The sequence below is a fragment of the Phaenicophaeus curvirostris genome, chromosome 4 (genome assembly GCF_032191515.1).
Source record: "Phaenicophaeus curvirostris isolate KB17595 chromosome 4, BPBGC_Pcur_1.0, whole genome shotgun sequence".
Lineage (NCBI taxonomy): Eukaryota > Metazoa > Chordata > Aves > Cuculiformes > Cuculidae > Phaenicophaeus > Phaenicophaeus curvirostris.
In genome coordinates, this window is record NC_091395.1 from 39,855,251 (window position 1) to 39,868,854 (window position 13,604).

Here is a 13,604-nt window from a genome sequence, read left to right on the forward strand (position 1 = left end):
CTTTTGAGACCCCTCCCCGCTATGAATGGACACACTGCATAAGACCCCTAGTTCTCCAGGATAGGCTTCCCAAATCTTCGCTGCAAAAGGGCATAAAGATAGGGCAATTGGTGATGTATCTTTCTTAATTACTATACTTATTTTCTTGTAGTAATATTTAGATGCATTGCCTGTAAAGCTGTTATTGTTAGCTGATTGTTAATCACTACTAATCGTTTGTTACCTTTCTTGCTGTAATAAGTTAAGTAAAACTTCATTTCACCGAGTATTTGAGAGTTTGGGCTTTCACGATGATTGCACTTTGTGCTTAGCACCTTGTAGTAAAATCTTATTCAAGTAAGTCAAAAAGGAAGAACCTATGAACTGGACACCTGCCAGTCAGGGAAAAGACAATTTGCCACACACCAGACTGTGCGTTACTGTATATTGATGCTCCTTGTACCTGTGGATTACTTTAAACGTAGAGTGCCTATTTATATGTGACAATGCAATCACAGAATCAGTTCAAACAAGGTTTACATTTCTCTGGATGGGCTAGATTATGCAAGTTTATTCTTGAGTTAAAAACAACATAATTAAGCCAGTGTAACTTTTAAGAGAATAGGCAGGCTTAAATTTTGAAAAAAAGCCCATCTCTATGTTGTAGCTGTATTCCCGTGAAACACTTGAATAGAGAAGTTTTCTAGTTTACATAACAGTACTTTTAATCTATATAGATTAATCCAATTTTCTATTCTTTGTTTCTTCAAGTACTCACAATTTTTTAAAAAATAAATGTGACAGGATAGATTAACATAAGCTAATAGCATGAATACCTCTATAAAACCTCGTGTTGCTTCAAAGTACCCTTAACATTAAGCTACTACTGTGAAGACCAGAAGAGACAAAAGTCTAGTGAAATGTAGAACTTACTCTGAGTTATCAACACTATTTAAAGATCTCAATAACTAAATTGATTAAAGGCCTCCAGAACTTCAGCAAAGCTATTCTATTTACTGATACTTTGACATCAGTGTAAACCTGGTTATTTCTTTGCCATATCCTGGGGATGAATGGCAATGACAGTGAGAATAAAATCTGCCCATATGCAACTGCATGTATGAAAGCCTGAAAATTTGATCTTTTATCAGATACTTGCTACATTCTGAGCTTGTTGCTGACTTTCAACTCTTTTCTTTTTGCTTCATAAATAGAATGTACTATCTAGGGCTAAAAACTTAATGACATTTAAATACATTTAACAATACATTTAAATCTCACATTTTAAGTATGATGGAAAAAATGTTATACTATGAAAAGGTAAGACTAACTATAGTATTACTTATTAGTAGCATTAATTTGAAACATAAAATCATCAAGCTCTTCTGCAATGCTCTGCGGCAAAAATGGGAAATACAGACTCTGAAAATTCTCATCCCCGATGAGCAATCTTGTAATATTAAAACATATATCTTTTCTTTAGATGCTTTGAAACACCCAGTAGAAATTCAGATTCCTGCTATGAAAATCTAGAAGATGATTTAGTGAATCTATAGAACTGCAATAATTCTCTGCAAGTTTATAGACCTTCAAAGAAACACATACAAAACCAGCATGGCATCTAGATTGCTCATACTTCCATTCTTTGAATTTTATAGGCCCTTTTAAAAAAAAGGTAGTATGTTGTAACATTTAATAAGGCAAGCCAGTCACCTGATGACTGCATGGCACACAGTATCAGAAGAGATCTGTGATTTTAGAGGTAAATAGGTGGAAGACTTCAAACAGCCGCTCCCTGCCTTAGTTCTTTCAGAAACCTGTCTGTGATTCTCAGCCTATGAGCTAGACAGAGCTTAATGAACATCTATAAGTGAGGTTTACAGCTGGAGACCTGAATGCTGTCTTTTGTTCAGAGATCTCTTGGGGCTGGGAGCAGCACAATGGTAAATGCATTTAACCAGAGAAGAACTCCTCCAGAGAGTCAGAAACATCTTAAATTAAATCTGCATGCCTGTTCTTGCTTCACTGGACTGGAAAAATGTAGCTATGACACTGTAATTAAAAAGAAAATGCAGGCATACTACAATCATTGCTTAACTGCCAAAAAAACAGTTTTGCAGAACTATCAGTAAAATTGTCCAGAAGCCAAATTGCTAAACACTAAGACTTGTGCTCTTAAAATAGCTAAGGTTACTTAGTTCCATTAACTATTGCATAATTAAAGACTATGCTTGTGAAGAAAAGATAAAATGAAACATCCTAGCATGGTATTCTTTTTATTCCCCTTTTGTTATTGCGAGTAAGTACAGTGGTAGTCGAATATGTAACAGTAGTCACTGTTTTTTTTAATGCCCCACTCGTAGTGCAACAATCCAGTCTACAGCGGTGCAGGTGATTAGGCCCAATGCATGTGATTTTGGGTTTAAAATCAATAAGAATTCTGCAGTGTTTGCCATAACAATTCTTATGCTAAAATACATTTTATTCTAGATATGACTTATACCTGTGTTATTTGCGCACAATGATTTCCTCTAGAGATTTACTAGTAAAAAGCTAAGACAAACAGCTCTGAGATGTAGCATAAAAACTATTCAGTAGCGTGAAATGACAGTAACCCTTATTTTAAACAAAGCGTGAACCATATCTACTTATCTACTCAATTCCCAATTAAGCTTAAGAAAAGAAGAATTAAGGCATTTATTTATGAGAATTATATATCACAGAATACATGGTAAGATCTTGTATTTTATATCTTCTGTTTCTGTGACATTGCAGGAGTTCACAACTTAGATTTCTTCATCTCATCTAAGGGTGGGAGGAAAAAAAATCACTGCTAGCACAGTGATTCTGAACAGTACTGCTTGGGAAGGCTAGCACTTCACTAACATTTCTTTTTGAAACATATGAGGTTTTCATTAGTTTCCTAAGTTAGGTAAGTTGTGATTCTTTGCTCACTGAAGACAGTGGGAGCCTTCCCAGTGATTTTAGTGGAGTCAGTCAAGGTCAGTTCTTACCAGCCTCAGCCTTGCTTTATAAGACATGTTGTGGTCAAAAGCCCAGGTGGTATGACTGAAGACTTTATATTGGTCTGATTGTTTGTACTTTAAATTAGAACATAGCATCATAAATCCAATATCCACACAGATTTTGACTGTATGTTTAGGTACTAACAAACAGGAATGGAAGTTAGCAAAAACATTTTAATCTGAAAGCAGGACTGTTTATAAAGAAGTGAGTGCACCTGTACCTTACATCCAAGGGTTTTCCAGAACCTCTAACTACAGGATGCTGACATATAGCACTAAATATGTCAGAGATAAAGCAGTAGGTCTTAAGCTTATACTTCAAGACATCATAAAATATGCTTTCAAGTCATCCATGTAGGATATTAAGTCCAGAGTTTCCCCTCTCAATGATTTATAATTTAATTACATTAATAATTTTTGCACCATTTTGTAATTAGCATGATAAGACAACAAACTGATAATGGACCCAGTCATGTATCTGGAAGAGATAATTACACAAAAGTTGTTAGACTGATAACATCACTCTTTTATTACTGCATGTAATAGTAGGAATATTTTATTCAGAGAAATCTGACCATTATCTAGGACAAAAGTTTGCTCATATAACCCTCAAAATAGAGGGCATACCAGAGAACTTTAAAAGAACATAAATTGCTTACATGTAAGCTTAAAAATGTAAATACTTAATGAGGGAGCAGATTAAGGATTTTTTTCCTAAAGCTACTCAGAGAGTTGATATTTTGAAAAAACTCAAAAATCTATAGATGATTACTGGCAACATTTCTCGCCTCCTGTCCAAATTTATAGAGGACATTAATGTTATAACTTTTTGTATGTTTTTGCAATTTTCCACATCAGAATTGTTCATCTAAACAAATGTGCACTTTAAGATAACAAAACACATGTGGACTTAGTGAAAAGTTAAATTACAAACACTACTGTTTTGTTATTTTTTGTTTTGCATGAATCAACCACTGATTTTGTTTACTGTTGTTACCTTTATTTGTCGGTTTATATATTTATTTATTGTTTATCAGTGTCCCTGTCAAAGTGGAGGGCATAACATGCTTCTTTCTGTGAATTTGAACTTGGGAATGTGTACTGGTCACTCCTACTATGTTGGGCTTCAACAGGCTTTGCCTAGAGATTATTTAAAATGAGTAAACAGTAATGTTACAGCAGTAGTGTCTTCAATGTAGGAAATAGACTTTACTTGTTTTAGGAGAAATTCCCATGTCAACACTGCCATAGCCTTAGGTGAGCAGAATTTGTGATTATTCCTAGTATTTGTCCTTCCTCCTTCCTGCTCATATTTAAAAAAGAAATGAAGTAAATAAATGTTCTAAGCTCCCTTCTGTAAACATCATGTAGCTGCAGAACCAAATCTTACAGCTATAAATAAAGCTTTTCCTTTGAAAATTAAGCTGAAGCCATTACATTTGAAATCAAACATGGTCTCAGTAGGAAACAGCACTATCAAATCCACTCTGCTTTGCCAACTTGAGCTTTAATCAAAATTGCACACAGAAGGATGTTGAAATTGCTTTATTTTTTAACACATTTTGGAGGTTGCTAATAGATACAAAAATAGCTCCAAGTGAAACATGCTATATAGGCTAAACTGTTTGACATGGCACTTGGCTTTTTTAAGAACTTAATGTTTCAGTAAGGATGAGCATGGGACAGCAGGGAAAAATTTACTTCTGCACTCAAGCCTAAGAAAGGAAGTCCTCAAACCCATAAGACTTTATGGGAAAGCCTGAAACTGTAAATAAATATTTTTTATTTTAACATCTTGTATTTATGACTAATTGCAGAGACACCTACTTCTACTTGATAGACAATGTTGTCAAGTTCAAAATGTAAGACTGTATTTTCCATGCACATTTAGGTTATCTACTGAGAGTTCAAAACAAAATTCCCATCACTTTGAGCATGACATATTGCTAGCTTGGTCCTCTTATTGCTGTTTACCTTATTGCCTCAATCTCTTCTCCATCAGGATATCACACACAGTATTTTATCAGTTTTGGAAACCCATCTGGGTAAAAAAAGCACATGAATTTTCAAAGATGGGTGGCTTCACTCTACTGTGACATATTGTCTACAATTCATCCCTTTCCAGAAGCAGCAGAAATGCTGAAGTTGAACTGACCAGCAGGATGTCCGCACTCCGAGGTTAGGGACTAGCATGGCATTCTGAGACAAAGATTCTCCTCCCAGCTCTGCCTGTGTTCCTAATTTCACGTCATTTTGCTTCTCCAGGCCACAGTTTTATATTTATTATACTATTTGGACATGGAAAGCATGGTGGAAGTGAAATAGGAAGCAAATATGGAGAAGGCACCATGAAGCCACTCTTTACATGTCTGAGTTGGATGTGAACAGTGATTACAGCACATCTGAAAATAAATATCTCAATGAAGGTTTGGTTGAATTTCACATATTTATAACCAAGTTTTGCCATTATCGGGGATGCAGTGCAAAAAAGAATTAATACTGCAAAGTTTACAACAATAATTATTACACATAATTATTAAACAATTGCAACAACAATCTTTATAGGAATTAAATGAAGAACAAGAACTTGTTAACAGAGGAAAGGGTCAGAGTTGCTGTAAGATTCTTGGAATGACTAGTGGCAGTATTTTCAGAGGCACGTTGGTCTGTTTTGCACACACGCCCTTTACTTTTTGTTTCAAGGGTGTTTAAAGACTTTTACAAAGTAAGTCTCTTGTGTGCTTTTTACGCTAGTTGCTTCTCTGCTTGTTTCATTTACTGATGTTTCCCAAAACAGCTATTTCAGTAATTGCAATTGCTGTTAATATTCAGCACACTTAGGAGCTTATACTAAACAGCTGGACTTTGGATTTCCTTTTGTTCAGAGCACCAAGTTTGGTTTTGTTTGGGTTTTTGGGGGTTGTTTTTTTTGTTTTTCCCCCCAAATCAACAGTAGTACAGCTTTCAAAAGGTGTGTGCTTTGTCTTTTGTTGTTTGTTTGTTTGCTTTTCCTTTTCTTCTTCATCAGTATTGTCCTTTTCATTACAGAAAGAACTACTGTTCATGACAGATTTTTGCTTTGTGTTTCACCATGTTATAATACTGGTACATACATAAGATACGTGCAAGTCTTCACTATAACATTTTCCTGTAGGCTTAAGACAGTGCTTTATAATTACTGAAGAAAACTAGCAAAGCACTGCTTTAGCTAGCTGCAGTTGAGATACATGCATTAAAAAAACCCCAGTATTCTTGAACCCCTTTGAGGGTCTACACTGTTTTTTTCTTCTTCCCACACTTGTTGGGATTAATGTTGTAAACTGGCCACCAAAATGCTCTTATTCAAACTTTTGCAAAACGGAAGTGTGCAAGAATTTAAAAGTTGAGCTGCTTTCCTTAGAGTGCCTTGTGGATGAGATTAAAATTTCCAGTGCTGCTGCATGAAACAATTACTACTCTGGAATAATCTCATTTTGAATTGCTTTTTTGTAACCAGCAAAAGTTTTTGTAACCAGCAACTGAAAACTAGTTGTAAATTTAAAACATAGGTAGAAGGAGACAGATATAATTGCTGGCATAAGGCAGGCATACTGAAACAGTCCTGGGAAAAAGCACCAGAAAGAATAGTTGGATAGTTTTGTTGTTCTGGGAGTTAATCAATGAGGTTTCTTTCCTTGGGTTTTAAATAAGATCCTTGGTCACAAACCAGAGCTATCCCATAAAGATCCTCACACTTACTACTACAGTGTAGGGGCATTGCAGAAAATCTAATCAGGGTGTTTTTATTTTTAGGCAAGGAAGAAACTCTTCCTTTATTCAAACAGCAAAGGTTGACGGCAACACCAGTTTTTGACGCAACATTACGGCTGAATATAACCTTAATGTACTATGCATGGCATGTGTTTCTAAATGAGAACAAGGGGTCAAGATATGAGAAAACCACTAAGAGCATAGTTTTCCCAGTAAGTCAATACAATGACTCCTCATGTTTTGTAATTTAGGCTTTCAGAAATTGAGGCTAATTCATCCTTGAGCTACTATACCCAGAAGAGGATTCAGTATCACAGCTGAATTGTCTTCTAGGCTATTCTGTCTTGCACATCTCGTTATGAAACTGTGTATATCCTAATTGTCATTTGATCAAGCTGTACATTTTAGCAAGCTCTGTGATAGACTTTCTGGTACTATACAGAAATGAAACGTGGATAAATCAACAGTTTACAGTGCTTGAACTTAAACATAAGAGAGCACCACTGTCAGCAATCCCTGCCACCATAGGGCAAAATAGTTGCAGAAGACTAATAGACAATTTTCTTCAGGATTTCAATTGATTACTAGCAATAGCAAATATGTTTATGGCACTAACAAATGACAAGAAAACCTAGAAAATTCTGCAGATCCAATAGATGAGATTAGAATTAAAAGTGATTTCAAATGAACTTAGATGCTGAATTTTGATAAGCATAAGAATAAAGTACTACGCATACGTACAAAAATCATCTTTGTGTTTACACAATGAGAACAAATATTTTAAAACTCACTGACTTTGCTGGCAATATTGTGAAAAATACCTTCACCATACTTTGTTTGAAATTTCTTTTAGAAAAATTCTTTCAGTATATATACCTTGGAAATTTCACTTCATATTTTAATTCTTTTTCCCTTCACTTCCAGCTCTGATGGAAGTGTGCCTGGCTGGGAGAGGCAGACTGTTCACCTGTTTGGCCACAGGGAACTGGAGACAGTGTGTAGGGTGCCATGCATCTGGCTGCGCTCCATGGCTCCAGGCAAGCTACTAAGGAACAAGAAGTTTATTGTCCCCGTCTACAATGGATCGGTAGCTCTGAAATGATCCAGGCTGTTAGTAAGCTGACAATATCAGCAAATAAACCATGCTAGGGCTGATTTTCTCTCCCTGTGGTCATAGCTCACAGCCAAATGGGTAAGCTGTCTTCTCACAAAATATATAGAGGCCTTTCCCAGACTGTCCCAGTTCTGTACCACCCTCTGAGCTGTGTCCAGGGACTACACGAGAGATGCTGCTCAGCATAGATGAAACGCGCTGGCATTATGCTCACAAATAAGTAGCATGGACAGCTAAGTGCAAGTGCAAAGACCATTCCTTGCAGCTGGGGTAAAGACTATAAACCAAGGCAAGTTTATAGCTACCATCTAGTGAGGCCAGGGGTGACAAGGGTCACAACAGCAGACAGCAGTGGCCTGACAGCGTGTGTTCCCTCAGACTTTGGCATTTCCAAACCTTGAAGCCCAGTAGCTGAGCAACTTGTCCAGCACACACACAGTGTTAACAGTTTTTCTCTTGAGTTAAGACATAAAAGATTTCTGGAAAATCTGAATATACTTCTAAACTACATTTCCCAACCAACTTTAGAGGTCACATAAAGCTTAACATAAACTCCGTTAATGCATACCTTTACCTTCACTCAAAAGAAATCTTTGTCAGATCGCATCCATCTGTTTGTGCACATCAAAATGACACATGCAAAGAAATTCAAAACAGGGATAAAATTGGATAAACAGATACCATACACATACAAACAAAAATGTGGTCGTTTCTTCCTAGCAGAACCAATATTTGCTGTATCCTCTGCATTTAACTTTCTTACTGCTAACACCTTGCAACCCTGCTTAATGTGAGCAGTGCCTGGATTTCAGTGACTGTTGATGCCAGATACAAAGAAAAGTCTCAGCCACCTACCACAGTTGTCTTCATCAGCCCAATTCCCACAGTCATCTTCACCATTACAGTGAAGTTGTTGGGGTAAACACTTTGTGATATTGCCACACGGAAAGTAGCCCAGGGGGCACCTGAACCCATTTCCAGAAACATGATCTTCCAAAGAGTCACAGATAGCTAAATAGAAACAAAAAGAATATGCTTACTTTAAGATACGCTGTTGATGTTTAAAGAAAATTGAGGTTATGCTTGTAAAAATACTCATTTACACTTGAATAGGAATATCAAGTGATAAATATGCATTAGTTCATTGGACATGCAATTACAATAGTGTATTAAGTACGTATTAACTTGTCAAGAAATTTATCATCAGCTAATTAAAATTTGCTTCGATATAAAGTAACCAGGTAATTCCTCCCCATGCATCCCAGGAATAAGATGAAAATGCTAATCATACAAGACAAATTACTTACAGCAACTGTTTAAAAGGATTATTTCTCTTTGCACTAGAAATTAACTTATTATAGCAATATACCAGATAAGCTATGCAGATATGGATTATATTAATTTGTGCTGAAATTTTAGACCCAGACAGATAAGTCCTCTTTATACAAAGTCAGAAATACTTTTTAAAAATTGATTCTAATTTTAAGGCAATTACTAGGAGTAGACTGATCAAAGATCAAAGAACAAGTAAAGAAAGACCAAGTCTCCAGTGCAGTTTTGCTGAAGAATGAATAAGATGATGGAAAGATGTCATTATGAATCCTTTGGAAGAGCTGTCAGCCTGGTCAAAAAATATGGAGATATTGTTCAGAATCTATCAGTCTGAAATTCAGATACACAGATACTGTTCTGTTAAGCCCATGCTTTACAGGAAGAATACAGGGATTTCATTTCGAGCAGAGCTGAGGGAGAAGGTAGAGGGACATTGGTGAGGGACAGACAGAGCAGATGGAGGACTCTACTTGCCCTTTGTTCCTCAGCTCTCTATACTACAGCAGCTTCGATTACCAACATTTGCAGACGTCTGATGCCTTACCCATCCCTGCAGCAGCCCTGAGGGACAAATTCTGCCACCATCACTTTGTGCACGGTAAGTGCGACTGATCTGCTGTTTTTGTAATGGATTGCAGGATGCCAGCTTAGATTTCTTGTCATACAAGACCAATTTCTTCCCAAGAGCATAAGATGGAGAAGGTTTTAAATCACTCTAGAATGCAATTTGTTCACTCTCCAATACAGCAGAAATTGAGAAAGGCATCATCAGCACAGAGCATTGTCTAATGCTTCTCATGCTCCCAAAGCTTCAGTAAGCCCAGCTTGTGAAATACCATTCTGCAAGGGCCTGCTAATTTATTTTTTGAAGTAGTTTCAAAAAAGAGTATCACTTCCTTGTTATATCTAGTGTTTGACTTAGTGGATGCTGCTACAAAAAAAGAAAAAAAGAAATCCGATACAATTTATATTTTAAATTTCAGTGCTGTCTTAGAGCACTTGAAATACTCTATTGAAACTTCATTAACTGTGATGTGATGCTTGTTTAGATACTAAATTGCCACTTTTGAAACATGAAACTATTTTTCCAGGCTATTTTCATATGACAAAGTATAAACCTTTTATGCAACTTTCTCTGATTAACAAAGAATATGTTATCACACATCTGGCTTTTGTACTCATTTTTCTCCTGGGCTATGGGAATCACCTGAAATTGAATCAAGTACTTCAGACTCATAAGGAATTTCTTCTGAAAGAGCTTTCATATGTTAAACTTTTGACAATGTTTATGACTGTGAAAAATTGAAATGTAGGAGCAGTATCTGCAGGAAACAGAGAGAAATATTGTGTTACTCCCATATGCACAGAATTATCTTTACTGTCAGAAGCATAGAAAGTCATGTATTCCAGCTACCAAACACCATATTATTTTGAAAAGCCGATTTGGTTTTATCCACAACAGTATCACCTATGCAATTGCTCAGAGACTTTTGCTTTAAGTTCCTGCCCCTGCTATGTGTAGGTACCAAAAATAAGGCTTTATTCTACACCCAGGGTGAATTCAATCTTGCATGTTGTTCATAAATCTCTCTGCCACTCTGTGCTTGTATTCAGAACATTAGGTTTGACCTGTTCCATCCAAAAAACAGAGAGCAAAAAATCTTATGCAAGTATAGTATTAAGCAAACTGAATGTGTTTTACTCAGTGTCTGAAGTCTCACATTGTGAAAAGAAATCACAGGCAATTGAGGCGCCCTTCAGTGCAGTTTGTCACAATATAAGCAACTACCAAAACACCTGGGAAATGACAACAATATGGAAAAACAGAACATAAATTTTAAAAACAAACCCAACCACCAAACATTCCCTTCCATTTTGTCAAGCCTTTTTCCCTACATACTGGAGACATATTCAGACTTTGTGCTTAAAAGGTTGATTTCTGTGTAGTTAAAATTTTGAATTATGCCATTTATCTTCTTACAGTACCATTCAGTGGATTTTCATGCATTTTCCAAAAATGATTATTAATTAGTCGAATATTATTAATCCCTGAACTAATTAATGAATTTACTGTCACAGTTTAGAAATCATTCTTTGTGAAAGCATACATAATCCCTCATGGGTTTAATGTTTTGAATTCTCTAAATTTATAGTCTTGATGATATCTGTTGTAAATCTCTGCATTATTCATTTTGTGTTATGTTGGATTGCCTTGTCACGTAAATATCTGCCTGCGAAAGATGACAGCGAGGCATCAACAATTAACAACTTCATCCTCGTCCAATCATTGAAAGCACTGGTCTTTGTCCATTGACTGGTTAACATCACTTTGTTTATGCCAAAAAGGACAGAAGTTAGAATTCTGCAGATTATAGAAGATTTATAAATGGGGAAACCCTCAACCCTCTGAGGGAACATTTGGCAAACCTGACAAAGGTAGACAGGAAATAAGACAGTAAAATCCATTGTAAAATACTAGACAACATTGAGATTGCTCTCTTTTGGATTAGAGCTGTTAAAATGGTGTCTTTTATGTGAGGAAAATGGATATAGATAGCACTGAAACAACAGCAATAAAAAACTACGTTTCTCATTTTTCAAATACAAACTTTACTGACAATGGAGCTTATCATGCCAAGATAAAGATCTATTGTGCTATCTTTGTGATGAAGAATTAAAAGTGTAGACTTTTCTACATTTTATTGATTTTCCACTATAAAAAAAGTTGAACCACATTTCCAATTTCTTGTTTCATTGTGCATTTTTTTTAGCAACTAACCCTCCTGTTATAATAGCTCTAAAAAATATTGATTAATGATTATTTCATCACATCATGCCCCTGGCTGTTTCATATTGGTGTTAAATCAAGAAAAACAAAAATATTTTGTACTCCTATTAATCCACAGGTTATGTCTCTGACCCATGTACATTATCACTCTTCAGAGGTACATTTATTGTTTTATAGGTTCTCATTCACAGCTCATCCAAGAAAGAACATCTCAGCTTTGCTTCTTACTAGCAAATTAGTATTATAAAAGAATGAGAATCCCTATAATACAAAAGAAGTGCCATCAGCAAATTATATAAACAATCAATATGAACCCTAACATGGCTTGATTAATATAAATTATTTGTGTCTTATATTGAGTAAATTTAGGCCAAAATTATTATCTTACACAGCGAACAGAAAAAAAACCTGATGTCCTTCGGAGATATGACAAATGTAGACTGATAGGTAAAGGAAGTCTAAACATTTCTGAACAGTTTATAAAGAATTCAGCTACGTATGTAGAAACTAGAGAAAAGGTAGAACTCAGGACAGATTTCATAGAATCATAGAATCACCAGGCTGGAAAAGACCTCTTGGATCATTGAGCCCAACCATTCCTATCAAACACTAAACCATGCCCCTCAGCACCTCATCTACCTGTCTTTTAAATACCTCCAGCGATGCTGACTCAACCACCTCCCTGGGCAGCCTGTTCCAGTGCCCAATGACCCTTTCTGTGAAAAATTTCTTTCTGATATCCAGTCTGAACCTCCCCTTGTCCTGTCTCCTGTCACTTGGGAGAAAAGGCCAGCTGCCTGCTCTCCACAACCTCCTTTCAGGTAGTTATAGAGAGCAATGAGGTCTCCCCTCAGCCTCCTCTTCTCCAGGCTAAACAACCCCAGCTCTCTTAGCCGCTCCTCATAAGGCCTGTTCTCCAGCCCCTTCACCAGCTTTGTTGCTCTTCTCTGGACTCACTCCAGAGCCTCAACATCCTTCTTGTGGTGAGGGGCCCAGAACTGAACACAGGATTCAAGGAGTGGTCCCACCAGTGCTGAGTATAGAGGGAGAATAACCTCCCTGGACCTGCTGGTCATGCCGTTTCTGATACAAGCCAAGATGCCATTGGCCTTCTTGGCCACCTGGGCACACTGCTGGCTCATGTTCAGTCGGCTGTCAACCAACACCCCCAGGTCCCTCTCCCCCAGGCAGCTTTCTAGACAGACTTCTCCCAGTCTGTAGCACTGCATAGGGTTGTTGTGCCCCAAGTGCAGGACCCGGCATTTGGCCTTGTTAGACCTCATGCCATTGGACTCTGCCCAGCGGTCCAGCCTGTTCAGATCCCTTTGCAGAGCCTCCCTACTCTCCAGCAGATCCACACTTCCACCCATCTTAGTGTCGTCTACAAAATTACTAAAGGTGCAAACTTACTAAGAGTTGAGGCCTCAGTTGTGAAGATGAACAGTGTAAAACTGTGACAGACCTGAGTATGTCAGAAGTTTTGCTTTTATGGATACTCCAAGTACAAAACTCTCTTCTTTGTATACCTCACACAGAAAACGATCTCCTGCTCTTCCAGTGATGTGGAGATAATTTCACACATTTATTTCATGCATACTGTACCAGCAAAATTTTA

General features: G+C 36.9%; 1 protein-coding gene across 4 annotated transcripts in view; it reads right to left on the reverse strand.

The window, feature by feature from the left end:
- Nucleotides 1-13,604, reverse strand: part of RXFP1 (relaxin family peptide receptor 1) — a 55,041-nt gene that overhangs the window by 28,524 nt on the left and 12,913 nt on the right. For 3 of the 4 annotated variants that reach the window (XM_069855846.1, XM_069855848.1, XM_069855845.1), the window contains exon 2: nucleotides 8,725-8,880. The exons of the other annotated variant lie outside the window; for it this stretch is intronic. In XM_069855846.1, coding sequence (XP_069711947.1) covers nucleotides 8,725-8,880 — 156 coding nt within the window. The remainder of the gene's footprint in view (nucleotides 1-8,724; nucleotides 8,881-13,604) is intronic. 4 annotated transcript variants of the gene reach the window in all.